Here is a 27,434-nt window from a genome sequence, read left to right on the forward strand (position 1 = left end):
ACAATATATTCCTTTTTAACTTGTTTCCTGTAATCCCTTATATCAAGAAAGAATGCAGGTTGAACATAAAGTAGATGGTTGATAATTTACCCTGCACTGCCAGTAACTTGTGCTTTTAATTCCATGAATCCAGACTGTATTTAAAAATAAAATATAATGTCTGTGAGAACTTTTGAAAAGATCCCTGTGGAAGTACCACACACAGAAATCCATTTGGTAAGAGCATTTACAAGCTCATGGATCCCCAAGGAACTGAGGAACTTTTACCTTGAATATCCTTTTGAATAGAGAAGAGGAACAGCTGTGAAAGGAGGATGGGGAACAATGTCTGTACTGTACGTGAGCGTAGACCAGCAAAATGACAGATGGCACTATTTGCGTTTCCTCGTTGCATTCAAGTGGAGCGATCCCAATAATGAAAGATTTCTTTAGTCCATCTTTTCAACAATTTATATATTCGGAATTTGATCCCTATGTCTTTGCATTTTCAGGTCCACAGTCCAACCTCATATCTCTGCCGACCAGATGGAGCTGCTCCTGCCTACTTTCCTCCTATTTTTACCAAGGTCTGACATCTCACGTCTCTCTCTGTTTGCTTTGGTCCTTAAGGTCCCTTCACATGGGCCTTCTTGCAGCGGTCTTTAAAAATTAAAATGAACAGATCCACAGACTCTTATGGTTACCTTTGGGGCTAAATAGGTATTTATGCAACAACTGTTTTGTGAGTATCATCTGGTCAAGGGTCTGAATGGTGTGGGCGTGGTCAGTGATCTGGTAGAGCTTACTATAGAATGGGAAAGCCAAGACAGGTAGAAAAAATGAGACAAAGAGCTGTGTAGGAAATTGCTTGGGAGAACCAGCACGTTTTAGAGAGGAAAAAAAAAAAAGACAATATTCAATTTCTTCCTCAAGTTTGTGTTTTGCCTTGCCAAAGTAAATGACATCCATTTCAATAGTCAACTGCTCAACTCAGACATGGCTCCATGTGGTGTATCTTTTTTTTTTTTTTTTTTTTTGAGAAAATTACAAACCTTGATTGAAATACATCTAAAAAGGCCCAAATAAGTAAAGAGAGATTCCATGTGTGTGGACTGGAAAATCGTGAAGTCATGAGCCCCAAATTAATCTCTAAATTTAATGGAGATCCAGCTGAAATTCCAGTTGGTTCCTTGTTTTGTTTAACGTAGAACTTAGCAAATTTGATTCTAAGAAAAAAAAGGTCTAAAAATAGCCAAGGTAATCCTGAAGAGGAAAATTAAATGCTGGTAAGGAAGGCAAGGGATTTGTCATCAGAGATGTTAAGACTTTGTAGTTAGGATAGTATCATGCTGAACAAGACCAAACAAATGGGCAGGTGATCAGAATAGAGCCCACAGACACTCCAGTATCTCCAGAAACCTGCAGATTGCAGGGTAAAGAATGAGTTCTTCAGTAGAGGTTTAAAAAAAAAAAATTAAATTGGACTCCTACTTCACACTTTTTACAAAAATCTAGGCAAAGTAAATGAAAGACAAATGTGAAAAAGCAAATCCATAAAATTTTGCAAGGCAGTAGGGAAGAGCATCTTGTTTTTCTTCTTGTAGGGGATGATTTTTTTCCTTCCAAGCCAGACTGGATTCCGCTTTATTAAAGATCATTTTGTAAGCAGGGTATTTAGTGTAAGACACTGGCAACAAATGATAACATTTGACAACAACTTTCAAGCACCAAAAAAACCCACAAAAAAACCCAAAAAAACAATAAAACCTGACAGAATGTGATGCCACTGTAGTTGTCCATGAAGTTGTCCTCTAATCTACTGAGAACAGATGTCCCCACAGTGTGGGTGATTCAGCTGTTGTGTGGTTTTAGAGCTTCTCAAAGACTGCTTCACCAGATCATCACCAGGAAGTCTGTGCTACGTGCAGGTGATTTGGGGGGTACCCACCTCTTGATTTAAGCAAATCGAGAGGTCATGAGATTTTGCTTTCTCTCCCCTCAGGGCTTCCCCACAGTGGCCTGGCAGATGGTGATATTATGGAACTCCTCCTGGGCACTAAGAGAAAGCCTCAAAACTAGACATAAAACCTCGTTCCTCCATTGCATCCCAGCTCCTGGGGCATTGATTTTCAATTAGCGGTATATCCCTTCCCCCAGAAGAAAACCGTGAAACATAGTGTGTGCTAACTGCACAGCTTAGTAAAAAGAAAAGTGAAACATAATTCTGTATTTTTATAAAGGTTGATTTTTTAAAAAAAAATCACAAACTGTAGAGTGACGGGCAGCACAGAGCATACCTCACTGGGTATTTCCAGTGCCTTCTACCTTCTGTGTCTAGACCGTAGATCATCTCTGATCTCAGCAGAATTGCTTCCTTCCTTCCTGGCCTTGGCTTTCCCCTTTGTCCTTGTGGGCATCTTCCCTCCCTGCTTTGCTGAGTCCTTTTGGGCCTGGACTTTGGTTTTGGAGGGGCAGGTTTAGAAGATAAATCTGCTCCTCTCCTTTGTAACTCAAAGTAGCCTTCACTTTGTCACCCTTAGCATCTTTTATTTGGTCTTTCTCTCGGGCACGATGGTGACAGTGAATGTCAGTCAGGTGGGCATTGCTGGTCTAATAGGCACCCTCACCTGTTTCCTCATACTACTCTGTAAAGACTTCCCGGTTTCACAGCTGGTCAGAGGCAGAGCCCGCACCTCTGTCTGTGGGCCACTGGGCTTAGCTGGAGCAGCAGAGCTGGTATGGGACTATGGGACTAGGGGCAGTAGGGACACATGGGAGAAGAGAGAGCAACTAGTCTTTTATGGCCTTTCTTTCTAAGTAGTTCAGCCCCTTAAAGGAATCACAATATCAGGTGGGCTTGATATATGGATCCTAAAACCCTCAGGGTCCCCCAGTTCTGCCCTGAGTGGATGATGTAGATTGCTAAGTGCAACTTCTGTAGGTTGGCTCTTAGTCTCCTTCAGGGTTCTGCCTTGTGTCCCTGAAGATTCTCCTAATGGCTCATTCCACTTAGCTGTGGCTTCTCTCAAGATGAAAAAGTTTGCTTTGGGTGGAGTCCTATTATAATCCTGTGGAGTTTTGCTTCAGATCCTTGGTATCTACCCATTTCCTCTCTGACTTTCCAGCCTTTGAACAAAACACACAATCCTAAGAATAAATCAAACTTCCTGGCTTGTCCAGGAAGTGTTTAATAATTAATCTACACAACCTGGGCCCTGTGAGTGACACTTTTCCTGCTCTGATCCACTAAATTGGCTCTTCTCTGGACCCAGTCACAAAGTAAAAAAGTCAATTTACAACCAGAGATTTTCTACATTTAAAAATAAGGAGACTGGGGCGCCTGGGTGGCTCAGTGGGTTAAAGCCTCTGCCTTTGGCTCAGGTCGTGGTCCCAGGGTTCTGGGATCGAGCCCCGCATGGGGCTCTCTGCTCAGCAGGGAGCCTGCTTCCTCCTCTCTCTCTCTCTGCCTGCCTCTCTGCCTACCTGTGATCTCCATCTGTCAAATAAATAAATAAAATCTTTAAAAAAAAATAAAATAAGGAGACAATGTAATCAGAAGTAGTTAATAAATCTTAACCTTTTCACTTAAAAAAAAAAGGCATTTTGTTAACTACCCAGCTTATTATCAAATGCCTTCTCAGACTTAACATTAGCCTTTCATAGTTCTTCCGCCAACAGCACTGACTGAGAATTTCCTTAGTGCTCTGCCACACTTACTGCAGCCCATTTGCTCTGACATTTGTTTTTTCCCAGCACACATTTGTTGTCCCTTAAGATAATCTTAAATAACTGAACAAAACCAGTAAAGACCACACACTTCTTAATGTGGATTTGTTTGCTTTTGGTTGACATGTAGGTGAATGACTCTGTCATATCCGAATTACTTTAAGAGTTCTCCATCCACCTAGGTAAGATCTCATACTCTCGAGTCAGAAGTTGAAAAAGTCAAAAAGTTGAAGTCAGCCCCAGCTAAGTAATATCGGAGGAGGAAGGTAGGGGGAGGATAACTGTGAGGGGACTATTAATCTTTTGATATTTAATAACAAGTATTAAAGCTTTACCTCTTTGCATCTATGCAGACAAATTAATTTCTAATCTGTTGCCCTGTAAAAATTTACTGGTCTGGACTTGGAATAGGGTCAGGGGCAACAAGGGTAATTGCAAGGGAAGAGGAAATGAAGGTCACGAAGGGAGAAGTACTGTGAGTTTTATTATTTTACTCAGAACTTCAAAATGAGAAAGTCCCCAAGCTTCTTATCTTAATAAACCTGACATAGGAAGCTCATTGGCAGAAGTGGGGGTGAGGGAGTACATGAAAATGTTGGGGCATGTAAAAACAAATTATGCCTTTTTTCCTCTTCCTATCTGGTTTTCCCAGGAATCTACATTCATATGGAATATAATTGTTTTAGGAAGTCTGCATTCCACCAGCTAACTCTTCAGTGTAGATAGAGAAAGGTAACAGGCATTGCCATAAAATTCCATAAATATGAAAGTGTCAGTAAATTTGCAGACAGACCCAAAATGTCCAGAGGCCCAGTGGTAGCCCTTACTGATCTCATTACAGGGAGATTATGGAAAGCTAACGATTGATGGATTTCAAGGTGTCTATTTTTACTTGAGTTAGTGGTAATTATTTTATGATGCAAGTTTTGCTTTTTTTTTTTTTTTTTTTTTCCCTCTAAGATTTGCAAGCTTTACTTTCTGTTGTGAAATTGTGTAAGAGTGAACCAAAGTGTAATGAGGATTGTCTTCCTTGAATTTTTAGGAACTGCAAAACATAACAGCATCTGAGGGTCAGGTGGTGGTCCTGGAGTGCCGGGTCCGAGGAGCACCCCCTTTGCAGGTCAAGTGGTTCCGACAAGGGAGTGAAATTCAAGACTCTCCAGATTTCAGAATTCTACAGAAAAGTAAGGAGAGGTGCCCATTGTCCCACATCCATCCATTTTCTTCTCTCAAGCTTCAGGAAAACCAAGAAGGACTTAGTCTTTCAAGATGAATTGATTTTTAAAAAAAAAGATTTTTATTTATTTGCCAGAGAGTGAGAGAGGGAACACAAGCAAAGGGAGTGAGAGAGGGAGAAGCAGGCTTCCCACTGAGCAGGGAGCCTGACATGGGGCTCGATCCCAGGACCTTGGGATCATAACCTGCCCCAAAGCTAGATGCTTAACGACTGAGTCACCCAGGGGTCCTTAGCAGAAATGATTTTTATTTTCGAAGAGAGGTGAGACTGGGTAATAGGCAGATAAGTGGGGTCCGGTAAATTAAAGCCATGGTGGTCACTTGTGAACTCCTTTGGAAGTTTGATAAGAGCTGTATGTTCCTTCTTCAGGAAGAAATGTTACATACATTTGAACTCAAAGTTGGCCAAATAATCTTAGGAGGTTTACAAGCCTCCTATAAGCCCTTCTATGAATCATGGTTTAAAACACTTTCTAGTGTAAGCTGTAACTGGAATTTGGGTTTCTGTATTTATAGAAATATAAATAGATCTATTATCACTCTATCTTTTGTATTACGGAGTTCCCTATATCCTGAAGACATGTCCTGGACAAAGTAAGAGAGAAAGATAGGTAGGTTTCTTATTAATGGAACCCCATTCTAATACTCCGTTTTGATTTATTTTTTTTTTCTCATGTGGCAAAAAGAACCTAGATCTACAGCTGAACCTGGTAAGACACTCTTTTTTTTTTCCCCCTTTGGTAGTGTATCTTTTGGGTTTCAATAGTTCTTTGTTTCAGTTTTAAAGCCATAAGCAGAACAATGTTTTTGCAGTTCCCTGGAAATACAAAACCCCCTTAAAGACAGTATCTTCTTTATCATGGGGTCTGTACACTCCATTTTATACCAGCTTCTTTATTAGTAAAACATTAAGTTTCATTCAGACAAGAAGGTCAACCTCAGTGACTTAAGGCTTTTTTAAAATGTAGTCTTTTCTGTTCAGAAAGCAAACCAAGCTCATGATGAAAAAACATGCTCCTAAAATTCCAGTAGAAAAGAACCATCTGCCACATACTTCTGCTGACCAAAACCTACTAATGTCTCGACCCTCCAGTTTAGAAATGTGTCTTACATGAGCGGCCCAAAGATGTAAGCAAGGCTGACCACTGGCGTTTCTCATTTATGTCCCCTGAGCTGCAACCTTGGACTATTCTACAAGCATGAAGAAAGTTGTCTTGCCCTAGGAGCTCTCTTAATGACGTCATCAGAGAGCTATGTTATCTAGGAGCCCCAGGTCTGACTGGTCCCCTGCTCCAGACTTCTTGTATACTTGTGACTCCCCATGAACTACAACAGTGTTTGCAAAAGAAACAAAAATTTTTGTCTGTGCATTTCATAGGATTTCCTCCTCGAGACTCACTTCCTTTGCGTTTCTCCCATCAGGAAAATGACCAGTTTCACAGACTCCTTAGCAAAAGATAGAAAAACTGATCTGTGCCTCTGCCTCGGGGTTGAGCAGGCTCTGCCATTACGTCCCTTAGGAGCCAAGGTTCTGCTCTGTCCCTTCTTGGGGAACTTAAAGGTTCTCTGTGAGCTACTGCAGGTTTGATGACCATAGTTCGTCCTGAACTTTCATAGCTGAGCATTGGGCCATTAAAAGTAGGGTGTGATCCTTTTAGGATCCCAAGTTTAAAAGATGCTGAGTAGCATCCTCAAAGAACAATGGGGTTTGATCTACTGCCTTCTTGTCATGATTAAAACTAGAACATGTTGTCCCATCTAATGTGTTAGTCACCACATTGAATACTGTAGTCACTTTCCAAAATATGGAAATATACAATTTCATATTTTGTCTGTGATCGGTCTTCACATAAAATTACATAATCCTGGTTCCCTGATAACATGGAACTTCAGAAATTTCAGTCTACTGCATGAGCCCATAGGAGGGTAGCAATATAAAAGCACCTGCATATCCTAGCAATATGAAAGTTTCTCCTCCCAGTGTTTGCTGAATTTTCTTATTTTTTTCCTTTCAGTTCGATCTGAAAGCATTTAAGAAAACAGACTCTTCCTTTCCAACTATAATAGTAAAATATGCTGAAAACAAATATTTCTTGGTACAGAACTATGTCAGCCAAATGTCAATATGTCAATATGGGGCAGGGGCAGGGAAATTTGTATATGGGCAGGAGCTATTACAAACAAAACACAGCTAGTTTTCTCTGATCTTTGATAATTACTCTATAATTATATTTACCATAATACTAGAATTGATCCTTTGTCTTTAATAATGGAGCATCAAAATTCTCTCTTTCAGGAAATCTACAATTGGCATGTAGTGTTAAAGTTCTAGATCATATTTCTTAAACAAAAGTTTAAACACATGAATGACTATTTCAGTGACTGCTTATGTGAACTGTTATGAGTGAGAATTTCAGAACAAGCCAATGTTGAAACATATTTGTATTAAAACAATGTCTTGGCATGCCTGATTATTATTATACTAGATAATATTATGATTTCTTTTATTAGTAGCCAAATGTTTTCCTTACATTGACCTTGAAGTTGACTGTTGACATGGTTGGGGGAAAAAACAAGATATATATTGAACTGTGTACTTTCCTTAAGTGACCTGATTGGCTATTTTATCCATTAGGCCACTGAACTTATTCAGCCATGTAAAACGGATCTGGCTTCCCTGATAGCTTCCCTGATAGTTTTTTAGCCACTGTTAAGTGGAAAGGACAAAAACAGACATGACTATAATACATCGGAGGAAAGAGATAAATTTTATAGGACTAGGCCAAGTGATGTTTTCCAAATGCTAAAACATAAATAGCTTTTGAAATTCAAGAACATATTTAAGCATTCGGATTTCATTACTCTCTCTTCCTACTCTCTTCTAGTCCTCTGACACTTTCACTCTTGTTCTCTCCTCACTGCCTAGTGCTCACTTGGTCGCTCTATCCCTCCCCACCTCCTCTCTCTCTTAATCTCTCTTTTCATCTCTTCTTTTCCCTCCTTCCTTCTTTTTATCTCTTTACTCTTCTTCCTTTTTAAAAAACATGTAAGATGTGTTGAAGCTCTAGAAATAAAGTTGAAATTCACTAGTACCTAGCTGTAGCCCCATTAGGGATTAGATATTAAGATAAAGAAGGACCTAGCAGATTCTCTCCTAATGCATTTGAGAAACTGAAACAGGTTTTTCTTGTCACTACTGTGTTGTATCTGTCTAATGTGTTTTACACTCCCTTCTCTGTCTAGACAGAAGTCAGCTTGCATCACAAATCTTTTCAGACTGTTTTGTGAATTAATAGCTAGTCAGCTTACTTAAGACCAACATCCATTTGTCATATTACCTGCTCTGGCCTCTTTCTTTGACGTTCTGACTTTATACTGATTGAATCCTTCAAAGACTAGTCTGGGGCGGGGGTGGTGCGGAGGCACAGAACACTCATTTGACAGCTGTTAATACTCAGGCCCTTACTCAGCTGTCTGGAAGCAGCCACAAACTGTATTGAGTTACTTCTATAGCATTATCTAATGGCATACAAAATTAAAAATACTGTGTCTTGCTGACCGGAAAATTATACATATAAAAATACAGTGCCTTGTACTTTCAGTCCTGGGAAGCCTAGGGCTCACCTTGGTGGGGAGGTCTGGCTGGGCCAAGTGTGGGCAGGAACTGCACAGGCAGCAGGAATAGCTGGTGGAGTAGGTCCCCACACTTTGTTTTTTAGTTCAGTGTGGCCAGCTTCTTAGATCCCCGAGTCAATGTTCTGATTCTTTGATTCAGAACGTGAAGTTAATTATACTTGTTAAATGCAGTAAGGTGCCGAGTTGTAGGAGAGCGATGGTAAGGATGCTTGAGATCCCAATAGACTGTCCGTAGCTCAAAGCTTAATGCAAGTCCAGGTTCAGAAGGTAGGCTAAACAAAAGTGGGTTGTGTGAAGCCTGTGGTTCTCAAACCTGGGGCACCACACCAAATCGACAGACGTGCTGTCGTGTTTGATGTTTTTGATGTAAACACAGTGATACTCAACATCTGATAGATACAACTACTAACTTGGAACAGTTCAGAGTTTCAACTTCAGAGCACTCTACATTCTTCTCTATGACATCTTATCATTTTGAAATTGATTTTTTGGTGTGTATGTATTGATAAAAATCAAGTGCCATGTGAAAATCAATGTGGAACGTGACATGACGCTAGCTGGGCCCCATCTGATCTCGAGTTCTGCAGTAAGCACAGATGTGTGTGTTCATTAGTTAGTAATTGTGGTTATTTAATTTATTTTATTATTTATATTTATATATAATATATATATTTTTATTATTATTTAATTTAAGAATAAAATAATAACTTTAATTTATATATATTTTTTGCAAATAGTAACTAACTTGTTAAGATCTAAAAACTTACATGTTCTTTCAAAATAACTAAATACATGAAGCTCTTGGGTCTATCCTTTGGCTGAGGAGCATCACAAACTATTACTGAGATGCTTAGGGTCCCACAGACTAAGAAACTTTGGTTTGATCTCTGGGGAGAGAGGGGATGCCTCAAGACCCACTTGAGAGTATACAAAAAAGAAAATTGAGTGACTCTTAGAATTCCAAATTCTCAGTGCTCCTACTCCCAGTCATCTTCTGAACTGACCTTTTGTAGTGCTGGCCTCGGAACATTTCCTCGCCTGCCAGAGCCTGAAGGACTCCTTTCTGGGCAATCTGAACATCCTAGGAGAAAGAAAAATCGATACATGTGATACGGGAGTTTCTCCAATAAAGAGGCCATCCACATTACCATAGCGGGAAGGCCAGAGTTGGCAAGCTCCTCTGTCTTGCTCAGAGCTTCCAGTTAACTCAGAACCATGTCAGACAAGAAGAGAGAAAAGACCTCTGAAGAAACATCTGTCATGGGTGATCCAGAAGAAAAGAAGCAACTCCCTTGAAAAGCAACTTGGATAAAACAGACTTGCAGAGAGAAGAAAATGTAAAAGCAAAACAACACTCCTCACAGATAAGAGAATTAGAGCATCTAAGAAGTAAAAATTAAAAAGATTTCAGAAGAGGGGAGGAATATTTGGAAAACAAAAAGTTCTTGGAATGAAAAGTTGGTAGCAGAAATAAAAGCTGAGGAACTGTCCCACAAAATAGGGCAGAAAGACAAAAAGGAATATAAGAGAACAAAGGTAAAAAAAAAAATTAGACTATGCTTAAGTAGACTACACATGTAAAATTGGGATTCCAGGAGAGAGAACAAAGGAGGGGGAGAGATTATCAATGAAATAATATTTTTAATTCTCCAAACTGAAAGATACCCAGTTTCCAAATTGAAAGGATTCACTGCATACACAGTGGGTGAAAATAAATTCACAGCAGTGTACATTGTGAAATTCAGAATATGCAGGACAAGGAGATGATTCTGCCAGTGTCCAGGGAGAAAACATCAAGTCACATAAAACCAACAAGATCAGAATGACTTAGAACTTCTCAGTAGTCAGGCTAGACACAAAGATGGTGAAGCAAAGCCTTCAAAATTCTGAAGTGAAATTACTTCCAAGTTAGAATCCTATACCCTGCTGGGTGCCTGGGTGGCTCAGTGGATTAGGCCTCTGCCTTAGGCTCAGGTCGTGATCTCCGGGTCCTGGGATCGAGTCCCTTAGGCTCAGGTCGTGATCTCCGGGTCCTGGGATTGAGTCCCGCGTCGGGCTCTCTGCTAAGCAGGGAGCCTGCTTCCTCCTCTCTCTCTCTCTGCCTGCCTCTCTGCCTGCTTGTGATCTCTCTCTGTCAAATAAAGAAAATCTTAAAAAAAAAAAAAAAAAAGAAAATGAGAATCCTATACCCTGCTAAACCTTCCATTCTATATGAAGATGTAGTCAATAGTTTGGCGACTTGCAAGGTCTTGGAGGTTTTCCTTCACAACTCTTTATATAGGATGTGCTCTACCACTGCCGAAGAATTCACCTAGGAAGAGCCGCACTCACCTAGAATTCACCTAGAAAGAGGTACAAGAAGCAGGAGATCCAATACAGGCAAGAGCCAAAGGGAACCCGCAGGAGGGTAACAGCTGTGCATCGGGATGGAGTAGTGTGTTGCAAGAGACAGACACACGGACATTTTCATGACGAAGAGCTCATTGCCACTGCTTTGTCCTTTACTCTGATGAAAGAATGGCAGTGTAGTAAGCCTGACCCAAATTCTCTTTTTTCTTGGCCTTTCATGCTCTCTGCTCCCTGCCCTGCCTCCTGACTCAGCTAAGAACTTTCATTTCATCCCCCCGCCCCATTCTGACTTGATCTGGTGCTGAGATTTGGAAGCTGGCCACACTGAACTAAAAAACAAAGCGTGGGGACCTACTCCACCAGATATTCCTGCTGCCTGTGCAGTTCCTGCCCACACTTGGCCCAGCCAGACCTCCCCACCAAGGTGAGCCCTAGGCTTCCCAGGACTTGCTCATGACCCTGTCTGCTGATTACTTCTGTGGGGGCTTTTGTGAACTCACAGGGAAGCTGAAGCCCATTTATACCCCAAGATAGTTCCTGTGAACTTTCTCAAACAGTGCCAAGTTTGTCTTTTCTTTATGCTTATGACTCAATTTTTTAAAACTAAACACATTTTTTTGAAGAATACATATGTAGTAAACATAATGAAAATCAGAAGACTGGTTATCTCAAAAGGAGAAGAGGAAGAAAGATTAAATTGGGGGCATTTCTAAAGCTTTGGTAATATTTTATTTCTTAGACTTAATGATCGCTGCACAGTAGTTTGTTTTACTCCTTTAACTGTGCATTTAAAATATCTTCTATATAAGATAGTTAGCAACTGTAAAAAAATCCTTCTGAAAATTTTTGCAAACATTATATTTGCCCATACTGAATCTCATTTTATTGATTTTAATCTTTTTTTTTAAAGATTTTATTTATTTATTAGACAGAGAGAGAGATCACAAGTCGGCAGAGAGACAGGCAAAGAGAGGGGGAAGCAGGCTCCCTGCTGAGCAGAGAGCCTGATGCGGGTCTCGATCCCAGGAACCTGAGATCATGACCTGAGCCAAAGGCAGAGGCTTTAACCCACTGAGCCACCCAGGCACCCCTCATTTTATTGATTTTAGTCCAGATTCTTTTTTATCAGTGGTGTTAGACAAACCATGTGGTTTGGGAGGTAAAAGCTGAATTTCTTTTTAGTTAGGCTAGACCCCAAAGAGGAAAAGAAAAAAAAAAGGGCTGTGAAGGAAAGCATTTATAAAAATCTTCCCTTATTACCCAAAGGACCTAGTAGTATTATCCTTGCTGCCTCATCATTTTATGAGGTTTGGCAAACAAAATTATTTGTATTTAACCAAGTGTTAAATACATAAAAACTTTGAATGAAACTCAAGGTTGAATTCTGAGAGATATATATATGATTAAGTAATTTTTAAGTAACTATTAAAAAAACAACTTATCACCAGCAAAAATAGTTCATAATTTATTAACTTATTACATGCCATCAAAACTTTTCACTTAGGAAAAAAGTGGATTAAAATGTATCATAGAGTTATTGATAACTTTAAATATTTTCCATTTTCTAAAACGGACAGTTTTTAAATATAGATAAGTCTCTAACTGCCTTTATTTGACATAAGCAGTCATCCCTTGGTTTCCATTTCTCACCAAAATGCATTTTACAGATGTCTTAAAGGGCTTTGTTCAAATAAGATGCTACCAGATGAGAATGTAGTATTACAACCTAGCTCATCTCTTTTCCTCGTGGCTGTCTTCATTTTTATAATGTCCGAACCATATGAGCCATGGTGGAAGCTACTGTCAGTTTGTGATGACATTTTCCCAGAGAAGAAAAGCTGAACAACCCTTGGGGCACTCTATCTGGAACAGATTTTATCTAGTACAAATCCCTGAGACGTAGCAGTGCATGGGGACCACTAGAACAGCCCAGTGCTTTGCTTTTCTTTTGTTGTTCTGAGAGTTTGTAGCCTTTTCTACATGTTTCATCAGCCATAGACTCTGTACGTGACTGTGCTTTTATGCAATAAGAGTATTCCTGAAAACTCATATAAAATGAGTGTTGCTCAATCAAATTGGAAAAATCTTTTTGTAAAGCTAATGTTTACTTTTTCCCTGCATTCTGAATTTCATCCATACATTTCTTCAAAAGTATTTATGGGGAGCCTGTGGTGTAAGAGAGGCTGACAGCATACCCATGAACAGAACAAATGCTTCCTGCTTTCACAGAGGCCAGAATTGAGGGCCCAGAACTGAACAGACATTATACAATAAATTTATAGGTGTGAGCGCGGTCTCCAAGCAAAGTCTGCCATCCTAAGATTACAGTACAGATCGTGGATCTGACCAAGTCTAACCAAAAAAGACTTCTCTGAGGAAGTCACATTTGGGTGGACATGTCAGGTGGAAGGCTTAGAGACAGGTCTGTGGCTTTGCAAGGAGCAGCCCAAGAGCCAGAGTGCCCAAAGATCCGAATGAAAGAAGGAGAGAGGCACAAAAGGAACATGGCAAGTAGCAGCCACCTGATCATTGGCTGTGGTTCCACGGTGAGGATTTGTAATCTGTCCTCAGAGTCAAGGAAGGATGTGGCCATGAAAAAATTTCCATTCTCAAAGGGGCCTTCTGGTTTAGAAGGGGCAACTGTATATATAAGCTCAGGGTTTTTAAAAATGGCATAACCAGGAATCCCCAAATCGTAGATAACATAAGAAGGAACTTTAAGATTGTCAAGATCATCACTCCAAAACTGCTTTACGCCATCCCTGCTACATAAGGGTTTATCCTTTTTCTGAATGTAGGTTTCAAGGCACAGAATTTGGTCTGTGTCTACAGTTAGGGCATTCTCAGGTACTGAAGTGGTGATGATTTCTCCAAGTGTCTCCAGAAACTCCCATCTTTTCAGGTATGGATAATCCAAGTTTGGGAGACCTTTCCTGAGAGCACCAGGCTCTGGGGAGAGAGTGCAGGGACTCAGACAGGAAGCACCTAGGTGCTGCTGAAAGCCAGGAAGGCTTCCTGGCTCCCAGCAGCATCTGCTACAGGGAACAATGGTGACCAGCCTCTGCCTGGAGCCCATCTCTCAGAGGACAACCAGGATATAAGGGTCTGTTTCCCCAAATCTCAAAAGATTAGGCTGTTCATTCCTTCTGATACCAATATGTCCACATTTCAAGCCCTATTCCAGGATATCTTGTATCTCTGAGGACACACAGCATATCTCCTTCTGCAGATCTATTTCCTATTAAATTACTTGGATAGTGAGAGTAATTAAAATTTTCAGATTTAGGAAACTCATTGTTTCTCATCTTAAGTCTTTCTTTGCCTCATTTCACACTGAGTTCCTTGTGTCTTGAACTAGAAAAAAATACATAACAACTAGAGAAGCTTTGTCCTTTGGATGGGGGTATGGAGAAGAAAAGCTTGCTCACGGGAGGCAGGATGACTATTTCAGCATTTTTACTTTATCATTAATTATTCATGACCTTGAGAGACCCACTTTGGACCTCACCTGAAGAAAGGAGAGATTTGGGCTAGTCAGTCTCTAAAATCCCTTATAGTAGTGATGTTCTAAGTTTTGCCCTTCTCTGGTTAAATACACTTAACTCCTTCTGTAACCATATGTACTCAATTAAAAAATTCCCAGTCCTTTGTCCCTTTCCAGATACTCCTCACTTTCCAATGGTTTAATCTTACGTGAATCTCCAACATGAATTATTTCCACACTTTTATCTTCGTCTTCAGTTGGAAGGCCAAGAGCTGTGTACAGTACAGTCAAGAACACACAGGATTACCTCATGCACTCTCTTATCCTATTGTTTTTCTTCTGGTCAGTGAACTTTTTAAGCACATAATTGTGTACTTCAAATGTATCTGTGTCTCTTGGAAGAATAAACAATGTTAAAATGTCTATACTGCCTAGAGCAATCTATACTTTTAATGCCATTCCGATCAAAATTCCACCGGTATTTTTCAAAGAGCTGGAGCAAATAATCCTAAAATTTGTATGGAATCAGAAGAGACCCCGAATTGCTAAGGAAATGTTGAAAAACAAATAAAACTGGCGGCATCACGTTACCTGATTTCAAGCTTTACTACAAAGCTATGATCACCAAGACAGCATGGTACTGACATAAAAACAGACACATAGACCAGTGGAACAGAGTAGAGGACCCAGATATGGACCATCAACTCTGTGGTCAAATCATCTTCGACAAAGCAGGAAAAAATATACAGTGGAAAAAAGACAGTCTCTTCAATACATGGTGCTGGGAAAATTGGACAGCTATATGTAGAAGAATGAAGCTCGACCATTCTCTTACACCGTACACAAAGATAAACTCAAAATGGATAAAAGACCTCAACGTGAGGCAGGAATCCATCAAAATCCTAGAGAGAACATAGGCAGTAACCTCTTTGGTATCAGCCACAGCAACTTCTTTCAAGATATGTCTCCAAAGGCAAAGGAAACAAAAGCGAAAATGAACTTTTGGGACTTCATCAAGATCAAAAGTTTCTGCACAGCAAAGGAAACGGTCAATAAAACAAAGAGGCAACCCACAGAATGGGAGAAGATATTTGCAAATGACAGTACAGACAAAAGGTTGAGATCCAGGATCTATAAAGAACTCCTCAAACTCAACACACACAAAACAGATAATCATGTCAAAAAATGGGCAGAAGATATGAACAGACACTTCTCCAATGAAGACATACAAATGGCTATCAGACACATGAAAAAATGTTCATCATCACTATCCATTAGGGAGATTCAAATTAAAACCACATTGAGATACCACCTTACACCAGTTAGAATGGCCCAAATTAGCAAGACAGGAAACAACGTGTGTTGGAGAGGATGTGGAGAAAGGGGAACCCTCTTACACTATTGGTGGGAATGCAAGTTGGTGCAGCCACTTTGGAGAACAGTGTGGAGATTCCTCAAGAAATTAAAAATAGAGCTTCCCTATGACCCTGCAATTGCACTACTGGGTATTTACCCCAAAGATACAGATGTAGTGAAAAGAAGGGCCATCTGTACCCCAATGTTTATAGCAGCAATGGCCACGGTCGCCAAACTGTGGAAAGAACCAAGATGCCCTTCAGTGTATGAATGGATAAGGAAGATGTGGTCCGTATACACTATGAAGTATTATGCCTCCCTCAGAAAGGACGGATACCCAACTTTTGTAGCAACATGGACAGGACTGGAAGAGATTATGCTGAGTGAAATAAGTCAAGCAGAGAGAGTTGATTATCATATGGTTTCACTTATTTGTGGAGTGTTACAAATAACATGGAGGACATGGGGAGATGGAGAGGAGAAGGGAGTTGAGGGAAATTGGAAGGGGAGGTGAACCATGAGAGACTATGGACTCTGAAAAACAACCTGAGGGTTTTGAAGAGGCGGGGGGTGGGAGGTTGGGGGAACCAGGTGGTGGGTATTATGGAGGGCACGTATTGCATGGAGCACTGGGTGTGGTGCAAAAACAATGAATACTATTACACTGAAAAGAAAAAGTATCCGTGTCTCTCAAACCTTCACTGATTGAGATGAAGGTGAGCAGAGGTGACCATGCCCGAGTTTATACCTTCCTACCCCATTACACCACAGCTCATTTTATAGGACATAGTCGTAATTTGAGCATGATTTCTAAAATACATTATTGAAATGATAAAACATAGTATATAACCTATGTTTGGAATTTGAATAAATAATTTTTTCCTTGTGCTACTATCAACACTATAGCATTGGAAGTAAATATTCTGCTAATATTGAACCCAATTGGCTTTTGTTTTCACCTGGGTAAAAACTGAGAAAGCCAGAAAACTCTGTAGTGTTATCCATATAAATCTACATTTGCACTGGGTATACCAAATGTGTCTTTTAAAGGTCTGCTTTGATTGCAAGATTTCAAAAATGTGTATTACTCTGTGGTGAGACATAAAATGAGCCATCAAAGTCAGCTTGTCTTGGGTCTTATGAGGCCCGATGTCACCATATATAAAGCTACCTGCTACAGTTTAACCCAGTGTGGTCACATTATATTACTCCCAAAAGTATTCCAGTGAATTGTGGAAAAGCTAGAGTCAAATATTAGCCAATATTTTTCACAATTTCCAGCACAGGAAGTCCTTCAGGGATCCCATATATTCAAAAAGAGAAAATAATGTTGTTTGAAACAAAGCGACAACATTATTAAGAACTTAAAGTAACTTGTAATTAAATAAGTGCCAATGAATGGAATTCACAAAGGGAGTATAAAGGAAGGCTTTTCATTTTATACTTTATGGTGCATTTATGTTTATTACTTTTATTTGAATTTTTAAAATGAGATATTTAAAGATCCTTTTAGTAAAAACTTTTTCTTTTATAAGGTAGCACTTTTAACCCACAGCTGCTACGTTTTCTTCTAGCGTTTAAACCATAGAATATGCTTTGAGACAAATTTAACAATTTTGGTTACTGATAGTTGAATTGAAGGAAGAGACATTATTGTACAAATCTGAAGAGTTTGCCCTCAGCAGGCTGTCAGAGAAGGAGGTTGGTAGAGAAACATTTTCTCTTCTCCATTTGTATCAGTTTTTGCTGCACAATACAGCTCCCCCTAAATGAGTGGCAGTAGCCATTTGTTCCTGTTCTGTGGATCATGCATTTGGTTTGGCCTCAGCTGGGCAGTTCTGTGGTCTGTGTCAGGTTTGGCCAACCTCAGCTGGACTAACAATGTGGCTGAGGTCAACCTCGAGGTTGGCTGGGAATGAGTTAATCTAGGCTGCTCTCTGTTGGAACCATTGACCTCTGCTCTGTGTAGCTCTTCCTCCAGTGACCAGCACAGCCTTAATCACTTTCGAGCTCAGCAGGATCCCAAGAGATGGACCAGGAGTGAGCAAGGTCCTTTGAGGACCCCTGACCAGCCTCATTTCTACTGCATTCTAGGTTAAAGCATCTTACAAGGCCAATGAGCTAAACTTCAGGGGTTGGGGTAATAGATTGTGCCACTTGATGGAAGGAGTTGCCGAGTCACATTACACATATCCTTACTCTGTGGATGCCATTTTGCAAAAAGTCTACAATGCAAAATCCTTATGCTGTCCACATAATATGGGAGTAATCAATAGAGTCTCTATGGGAATCAAAAATATACATCACTTCTCTTAACATTTGCTAATATAATCTATTTTACTGACAAGATATAGATAATTATTCAATGTAAAAATAGTACACTCTAGATCTAGATTTTTAATGCTAACAGTTTCTATTTACTGGCAACAAAGCATTTACTATGTGCCGGGCAGTGTCTCCAAACAGTGTCTAACCTATCACAAAAAGAGGTGGTTGTTAGAGGAGTGTGGAGTCGGGAGACTGACTTGGCTTAAATTCTGCTCTTACCACTTGTTAGCTACATCACTTGGCAAAACAATTAGCCTTGTTGCACTGCAGTTTCCTGTCTACGAGATGGGCGAATAATAATACATCTAAATTTTAAGGTTAACGAAAGGATTCAGTCTATTTTCAGTGCTGGTAACTGTACTCAGTGCCTGACGAGAGCTTTCTAAGAACCAGCTATTATCACGGTCATGGCCATCGTCCCCCACTGTGACCCTGTGACAGCTAATTTTATGAGGCATGAGTAATACAAACCCTATAGGTAGGTTCTGTTATTTTCTCCATTTTACAGATAAGAACACTGAAGTTCGGGGAGCTTGACTAAAGTCACAGAGGCACAATGTGGCAGGACCCTCACTCAAGCTGGTTCTGGAGTCTGGGCTTTCCACGCTCTAACAGCATGCCACGGCTACACTGTAACTGTAGCTTCCGCAGTAGTGGCCTGCAGGCCCAGCACTGACGTGTTTTGTTCTTTCCCCCACCACTGTCAGCATTTCAGAGAAGGTTGCTTTTCCCTGTTCATTGCTTTCCACTTGAGCAGACATAAAAGGCAGCTGCATTGTAGTTGAACGAACCTCCACATGTGCTCAACTGAACGAGGCCAGAGGAGAAGGGAGCTGGTGTCTACTGAGCGACTTTCCCATGCCAGGTCCCAAGATATACACTTGGCAAACCTCTCTTTTCATCTTCATAGATACCCCATTAGGTACCTATTGTCCTCATTCTATAGATGAGGAAGCCAGGGTTGAGCTCACCTCAGGCACGAAGGACAGGTCTGACGCCAAAGCTTTGGCCACTATGCTGAACTGCTAATTCAGTGTAAAGAAAGTCTATTGTGAATACTTTGTAAAGAGACTGTATAGTAATTGTTACCTGATTTGCTTGTTTTAGAAAGACAGAGGCTCTGACCTCTTCAAGGTGACCTCGTGCGTGGTGTCACTCTGATGAGTTATTCTGTTTCCTTCCAGAGGAGATCTGTACCCTAGTTATCGCTGAGACCTTCCCCGAGGATGCGGGGATCTTTACGTGCTCAGCAAGAAATGACTACGGATCAGTAACCAGCACCGCCCAGCTGATTGTCACCTCAGGTATGTGAGGAGAGTAAAAGTGGACTGGGTTCTGTTCCCTGGCACTCAGCGTGTGGTTCATCCCAGCACACAGAACTACCTCAGAGTAGAGCTCAGCCTTTAGGAATGCTTGCTGCCCCTCTAGGAGTTATCCTAACAACCAGAGTCTCCTCATGAAACAAAGGCTTTGGGGGAGGGGAGTGGAATTGGAGATGAAAAACAGCAAGATAATGACAGTGTAGCAGCGGAATACACATGGGGCTATTTTCTAAGGCATGTGACTTGGTCTTGGAAACAGTGGATCCAGTTTCCTAACATCATGCTAACCCAGAATCATGCTGCCAGTGGAGAGCCCCTCTGCACCAGAGGTGCGGTCTCTGTTCTCAGCAGTGCCAGCTGAAGCACTGGGACTTGTACAAATAAGTCCTCGTTTAAGCCACGATGGAAACTTCTGAAAAAGTAATACAAGATAAACTAATGTAACTCGGAGAAGCCAAAAAAGCCTTAGAAATCAAATTTCATTGAAAATGGGATGTAACTCTGATATGAAAAACTAAAGCAGTATAAGCAGTGTATTATACTATTAAAGCCAATATTCATAACTATTTGGACTTTTGTAAAAAGATTTTTTATTTACTTGAGAGAGAGAGACAGAGCTTAATTTTGGGGGTGGGCAGAGGGAGAGAAAAGCAGACTCCCCGCTGAGCAGGGAGCCGACTCTCAGGACCCTGAGATCATGACCTGAGCTGAAATCAAGAGTCAGACGTTTAACTGACTGAGCCACCCAGGCCCCACTGGAATTTTTTTTTTTTTTTTTTTAGCTCAGAAATGTACCACTAGCAAGCACAACCTGAAACAGCCTTTTCCTTTATTTTCTTTTAACTTTAGTTGACTATTTTCTGCTATTACTAATTAGCTTTATTTGAGCTTACTTTTATTGACTCATCACTGTTATTTACTTGAGAGTAGTTCTTAAAATAGTGCTTGGACCATTATGTGCCTGGCACATAATGCTTACAGTGAGGAATCAAGACATGGGATGGGCCATGGCTGCATGAGACAGTCTTGGGGAGACCAACCGAACTGTACTTTCATCTCTTTGGAAGAGTGAGAAGTTGGTGCTAGGTGGCAGCAGAGGCACAAACAAGACTGGCTTAAGGACATTAGAATGGACATTGTAAATGCTTTTTCGTCTTAATTAAGAAAAGAAAGGTAAAGTTCCCTGGATTGCTGATATGAATTAGATGCTCTGGTGCCATGACTGGAGCTGAAGGGCAGCAAGGATCCCATGTTCAATTCAGAGGTGGCTTGAGACTGTCCCATCAAATGGGCATCATGGTAGTGGGGTGCTCCAACAATGCAGCCAAAACTCTGGGATCTAAACATCAATGTGGCCAAGACTGGCATGCAGTATTTCCCATTTTCATCTGGGGTACCTCTGCTGTGGGCCCAGCGTAATCAACAAGTAGTCTTTGAGTTTTCAGCCGACCTCAGTAAGCATTTTTGAGTACATTCCAGGAGCTCTGTTGGGCTCTGGCCTGGGCTCTGGGCAAGGTGAGGAATCCAGGGACGACAGGATCTTATCTCAAGATGCTTTCAGTTTGTTGAGAATTAACGAGTCCATTTCCTTTGTACCGAATTACAGCCATGACAGTTATCTGAATTGGAAAAACATTATAGATGAGATCATAAGACATTTTACTTAAGTTCAGAATTCTTTCTTAGATTTAAATAGAATGAATATCCATTGCCTACCCCATAAAGCGTGTATCCTTTGATCAGTGAGGCACAGGTAGGAGGTTCATTCGGATCCACAGGATGCAATGTGGGCAAATAAAGCATTATTGGTTGATATTATCTGTGTGGTCATTTTTTTTTTTTTAAACCAACTTCTGTGTTTAGATCTTATGTGAAATTTTTTAATGAATTGGTAGCTGGTCTCCCTGTTTGTGGGCCCAATCAGGAAATGAAACAGGTAGAAACTAGTTTGGGACAACCAGACCTTTCAGCTGGCTTTGCTTGTGCATCATATGAGAGAGCAAAGAGTTCCCTTTTCTTTAACAACTTAAACTGTGTTTAACAAGAAGAGGGCACAAGGGATTCTCAGGTAGTCTCTGACAGCATGAAAATAACAGTTGAACTATAACATCTTATTATTTTTTCCTCTCCCCCGCCTTCCTTAGCCAACACTGAAAACTGTAACTATGACTCAGTGGGAGAATCCAACAATGATCACTTCCAGCACTTTCCACCTCCCCCTCCAATCTTGGAGACGAACTCCTTTGAGTTGGCATCAAAGAAACCGTCTGAGGTCCAGCAGGTGAACAGCCCTGAGTTAGGGCTCAACATGGCAGCCCTTCAAATGCAGTTCAGTTCTGCTGAGCGGGAAACAAACGGAGTCCATCCCGGCCATGGAGTAAACGGACTGATTAATGGCAAAGCTAACAGTAATCAATCTCTTCCAACACCAGCTGTCCTACTTTCACCCACTAAGGAGCCACCACCTCTGCTTGCCAAGCCAAAACTGTGAGTACTTCTGCATGGTTTTGTAATATTTTCCATACCCCTGCTAAATTGCCTTTCTGGCCAGGGAAAACCTGCCTGGACTCAGCTGCATGTCAGGTTTCCTTTTCTGTGGGCAAGCCATCCCCGGTGGGTGTGACCTTGCTAACAAGGTGGGGGTGGGTGTCCTTCAAAAATATAAAAGATGCCTAGAAATGAAGAAGGAAAATGAGAAACTTGGTTAAATCTACCCTTTGCTAAAGGCTCTAACTGGTTTCATCTGTACAAATACCTGTTCATGGTGTGGCCTTCCAATGTATAGCAAGGACGTAGCCACTCCCCAGAGGTGATGGGAAAGGAGACCAACTTTGAGCTCGCTCTTAATGTTTTAAATATATGTCATATATCTAAATATTTTATATCTAAATGTTTTAAATATAAGAATAAATAAGATTTAACTGTATCTAAAGGTTTTAAATATAAGAATCAGTAGGGAAATCTGATAGAGATAATCCTGGGAAGACGAAAAGGCTGAGGATGGAAATTCAGTGTGCACAACCTGAGGAGGGCAGTGAAACCAGAGATAACCAGGCCCCTCAGGAAGAAGAGCGCCCCTCACCACACAGCCTACTTGGCTTTGAAATTCCATAGAACTACTTATTTCCATGAATACTACCTTTGTATTTGATACCCATTATTTTCTTAGGATGATAAACCTCACATGAGCTGTTTCCGTTGGCACCGCACAGCCGGGAGTTGTTATGAATGGAACCATTACAATGTCAGAGCGCGGCAGAAATCAGTTAACTCAATAGGTTCTATCATAGCACAACAGACCTTGAATTACTGCCCTGACAGAGGTCGGTGGAGATGTCAGAGTCCTATAAAATGTATACATACTCCAGGAGGTCACGTTTCCATGAGCATGAATTTGCCAGAATCTAGGAGTTATTGTTTCCCCAGGACTGAACAGCCTACTCTCTTCTCTCTGTCATCAGCTCGTTTGTTAGAAATGTTAGAATGTGGAAGATATTTTCAATTAGAATATCTTGCATTTGTACGTCACTTTGTTTACTAAGGATTTCATGAGCCTGATTAGACTAATCAAATAAATCAGCCTCACGAATGTCTTCAGTTAGCAAATGGGTAGACAGTTTTAGAAGAATAAACTTTTGGATAATCTTGTGTTGCAGTTTCCAAATCTATCTCTTAATACCCTGCACTTAATTTTGCATATCAGTCAAGCTTGGTTTTCAGGCAGCGGGGCTCCTGGGTATGTATCCAGTGGTCTGAGAGATACCAGGTGAACACTGAACACCTGTGCCCAGCTCCACTGAGACACTTGGGCAGGTAAAACGAGCCAAGAAGTGGCAGCCTTACAAGACAATTATACCCTAGTAGCTCCAATCCATAAAATTAATTACCCCTGCTGACTCTTTTTAGCTTTGTATTTTGAATATGTATTTGTAGTGCTTTTATTGAAACGAGGGACCTGCTCTCTCCTCTCCCCGGGAGGACTTTTAATGATGAGGACTTGACTATGCTCTTGATTAAATGAAGTGTATCCACCGTAATGGCTGTCATAAATTGGATATAAATCACAGGAGAGCAAACACGAGGAGCTGTGAACAGGCATTTACGGCCCTTCTTATCTCAGGACTTTCAGCAGCTCATCAGCTCATGGCTGTGCTTCGTGGAGATGCTAGTGTGTGTGTGATAGAGGCTGGGTGTGTCTGCAAAAGAGAACAAGTTCTGTGTTTAATGAGAGGAGGAGGAGCTTCAGGGTACCTGGTGGCTGAGCCGGTTGAGCGTCTGACTCTTGATTTCGGCTCAGGTCATGATCTCAGGGCTGTGAGATCAAGCCCCCAAGTCAGCAGGCTCCTCGCTCAGCAGGGAATCTGCTTGAGATTTTCTCTCTCCTCTCTTTGCTTCTCCCCCAGCTTATGCTCCCACCCCGCACTCTCTCGCTCTCTCTCAAATAAATCAACCTTAAGAAAGAAACAAAAGATGAGTAACTTAAGTACAAATTTAAAGAGTTAACACTGTGATTTTCAATACAATATAATATAAGGTAGAGAAAAAATGGACCTTGGTGTTTAATGTCCATATAAAGGGGTTACTCCCTGCTTCATGAGAAAATTTAGGGAAAGGAAAAGCACCTAAATGCAAAATCTGGTAGCTCAGAAATAACATTACTTGTACCACTGTTTTACCACTGTTTTTTTTTTTCCAAGTCTTTATGTGCTTAAATATATCCATAGAGCATCACTTAATTTTTTTTTTATATTCTATTATTATCTGCTGTTTACTAGGTGGAAAATAAAATATGTGATGATGCTTTCAAAATACATATTTTAAAGTGTTCTTACTGGTTTGGTCTGATTTTCCACTCCTTTACTCTGTTCTCATGGTCTTTTCTGAAGAGGTTTCTCATTATTTTAAAAATGGTATCCATTGATAGAGGAGTGCTCTATCATTCCATGGAATGAAATCTGCAGTAATTCAGGATGGCCTTGAAGTTACGGACGAGGACCGCAGGCAACTGCCAGGTACAATTCTTCCACGTGTCTATTTCTTTTCTGACGTTGGGGAGAAAATGAGATTTTGCCTCTTACTGTTGGCAGTGAAAAAGTATGCATTGCTCTAATCTTTCTGCATGAGCCTGTGATTTTATTCCCTTTCATGAAAGGAGAGGCTTATATTTGGGGAATTTATGATGTTTCATTCTTCTGAATCATTTGTAATCAAACAAATAGGAAACAATTAGGAGGGGGAAAATCGTGGGATTTAAAACACTTACTCTTAGAATAAATTAACCCAAAAATCATATTTGACTTGTCAGATTCCTGAGGAAAAATCTCTTTGCATTTTTTGTCTCAATAGTTCCAATACTGATTGTGAGAAGAAAAAAAAAATCAAAGACTAAAGTGGAAAGATAGAAATGTCATGAATTCTTTTCTTTAGCAAAGTCCAGCACTGATCCCTTCTAACCCAACTGAAATCCTCACCAATAGCTTTGCAGACCCTCCCAGACCTCCAGCTGAATCTGCCCTACCTGCCTGAGGGCGAGTTTCCTGGCGTGGTATCTTGTCTGCATCCACTTCAGTTTCTGCATCTCTCAGTGTCTTTGTCTCAGATCCTGTCCCTCAACTGTAAGTTTAACACGATTCAATATAGGCCATTCAGTAAGTGCCAGATGCTAGGCACCCTGGATTTGTGACATAACTTTACCACTTGCAGTGGGAGCAGAAGTGCGCTTAGAACACTACCCAGGAAGAAAAATTCATAAACGAGAGTTATTTGTGTGGCTTAGTGTCTGATACTCAAAATGTTTTAGCACAGTGTGAAAAAAAGAAGCAACATGGTGCTTGAGTCATATTTCTTTCTTTCTTTCTTTTTTTTTTAAAGATTTCATTTATTTGTCAGAGAGAGAGGGAGAGAGAGCGAGCACAGGCAGACAGAATGGCAGGCAGAGGGAGAAGCAGGCTCCCCGCCGAGCAAGGAGCCCGATGTGGGACTCGATCCCAGGATGCTGGGATCATGACCTGAGCCGAAGGCAGCCGCTTAACCAACTGAGCCACACAGGCGTCCCTTGAGTCATATTTCTTATCAGAGAAAAAGAGAAAGGAATAAATATAAACCTAGCTTATGAACTATTTGTAACATTATTTTCCTTGTTTGGAGTGCACCAGATAAGTCTGTTGCCTCCCACTCTCTGCAAATTATGTCTGAAGATTCAAAATAAATATAGAGCTCAGTTTGTTAATAGGAAACAAAATCCCCACTTCTCTTTATTCCTGCCAAAACACAGTCCTTCAAAGGCATGGGATATGCATGGGATCCCTGGGAATAAACCCTGGAGGGAAACGTGGGAATGGCAAATGTAGTAGGTGATTCGCAAAGCATATAGGAAAGCATGGTTATGTTTTTCCCCTGAGCTCACCTCCTGAATTAGACCAAACAATATCTAAATAACATGCTGTTTTCAGATCTCATTTACTTCTTTGTTTTTTAATATTCTTCCAATCTTGTGGGAGGAAGGTAGAATATAAACCTGTGGAAGAAGCAGAATGAGAAGTCCAACGGGAGTTTTCTGAAGGGTGACTCAACAGGCAAGTCCTTGCCCCCAGGAACAGGAGAAGTCAGCCGATAAGATGAAGCATGTTTGTCTCCGCCTTGTGCTGCTAATACACACTTGAGCCTGAAAGTCTCTACCCTTTGACTAGAAGAATGATAATGAAAGGTTTTCAGAATTTTTAACACGCTTAATCAATAGCTAAGCTAGATAGAGATTTAAGTCTCCTTGCTCCTATTCTTACTTCTTTCTCTTCCCCTGGCCTCTAAAGAGAAAACAGCATCATCATATCCTATCTGAAAAGGGTAAAACGATTTCGGGCTAAATCAGGATTTTGGAAATAGTGGCATTTCACTACTTGTGTTTCTGTCTTTGTCCCTTCTCTCAGTCCCACCCTTAGATACCTACTTGCTCCTGCTGTTCTTGTCCCAAGAGAGCGGGGCATGTCCTATAAACTCCTTCATAGGAAGGTCCTGGGGATTCTGTGTATCCCAGCAGCGAGGTCGTGGACTGACAAAGTGAAGCTGCGTCTTCGTAATAATAAGTGATGATAAGTGGTGTATGCAGTCAGAGACCCGTCTTTTCACTGCCTGTGGGACTGTGGATGGTGTGTCGGAGAGATTGAAGAGGAAGAAAGAGCAGCCTGTATTTATCAGTGATGGAACTCTGTCTGGCTTGCTATATTTGGAAGTTCCTTAAGGTTTCATCCACACTTCAAGCACAAGTTGTTCCCTTGCTGGAATGTTCTACTCCCCAGAATGTTCTGCTACTAATAGCCGGCTCCTTCTTGCTTTCGACTCCCAGCTGCATGTACCACCTCCCCTGACCATCCGACCTAAAGCTAGTTCTCCAGCTGTTCTCCAATAAATCATCCTCTTTAGTGACCGCATAACGTGGAACTCTTTCTCATAGCTTCCTATTGACTTCTTGTTAGTGTGTGCCCTGCTTTTGCCCCACTATTATAATACAAGCTTTTTTATTTTTTTTAAAGAATTTATTTATTTATTTGTTAGAGAGCGAGCACAGGCTGACAGAGTGGCAGGCAGAGGGAGAAGCAGGCTCCCCGCCGAGCAAGGAGCCCGATGTGGGACTCGATCCCAGGACGCTGGGATCATGACCTGAGCCGAAGGCTGCCACTTAACCAACTGAGCCAAGCTTTTTGAGAGGAGGGACCTTAACCATTTTTCACCAGGACCTAGATCAGGGCCTGACATGCTCAAAAACATTTTTGAGTGCGTGAAGCAGGAACAGACCAACAAAAAGGAAGAGCAGGGCCTGCCATGAGTAGAGCAGGCCTGCTCTGTTTACTTCACACCTACATGTGCTGTGAGACTTTTGTTTTCAAACCTTACTAGTTCCGAGGGTTTTCCCATTTAATGATACTTTTCCAGCTGACCTTTTTCACCTTATACACAGAGTGATATGAAGAACTAAATAAGAATCCTCTGGAATAGAATGACATTGGAAAAGTTTGTCTAAC

At 41.0% G+C, this 27,434-nt stretch overlaps 1 protein-coding gene across 3 annotated transcripts in view; it reads left to right on the forward strand.

Moving 5' to 3' along the window:
* Positions 1-27,434, forward strand: part of PALLD (palladin, cytoskeletal associated protein) — a 409,629-nt gene that overhangs the window by 187,362 nt on the left and 194,833 nt on the right. For all 3 annotated transcript variants that reach the window (XM_032855458.1, XM_032855455.1, XM_032855457.1), the window contains exons 6-10: positions 492-566; positions 4,748-4,889; positions 5,628-5,651; positions 19,279-19,398; positions 21,561-21,903. In XM_032855458.1, the coding sequence (XP_032711349.1) occupies positions 492-566; positions 4,748-4,889; positions 5,628-5,651; positions 19,279-19,398; positions 21,561-21,903 (704 nt within the window). The remainder of the gene's footprint in view (positions 1-491; positions 567-4,747; positions 4,890-5,627; positions 5,652-19,278; positions 19,399-21,560; positions 21,904-27,434) is intronic.

The sequence above is a fragment of the Lontra canadensis genome, unplaced genomic scaffold, assembly GCF_010015895.1.
Source record: "Lontra canadensis isolate GAN:19392208 unplaced genomic scaffold, GSC_riverotter_1.0 scaffold10, whole genome shotgun sequence".
Taxonomy (NCBI): Eukaryota; Metazoa; Chordata; class Mammalia; order Carnivora; family Mustelidae; genus Lontra; species Lontra canadensis.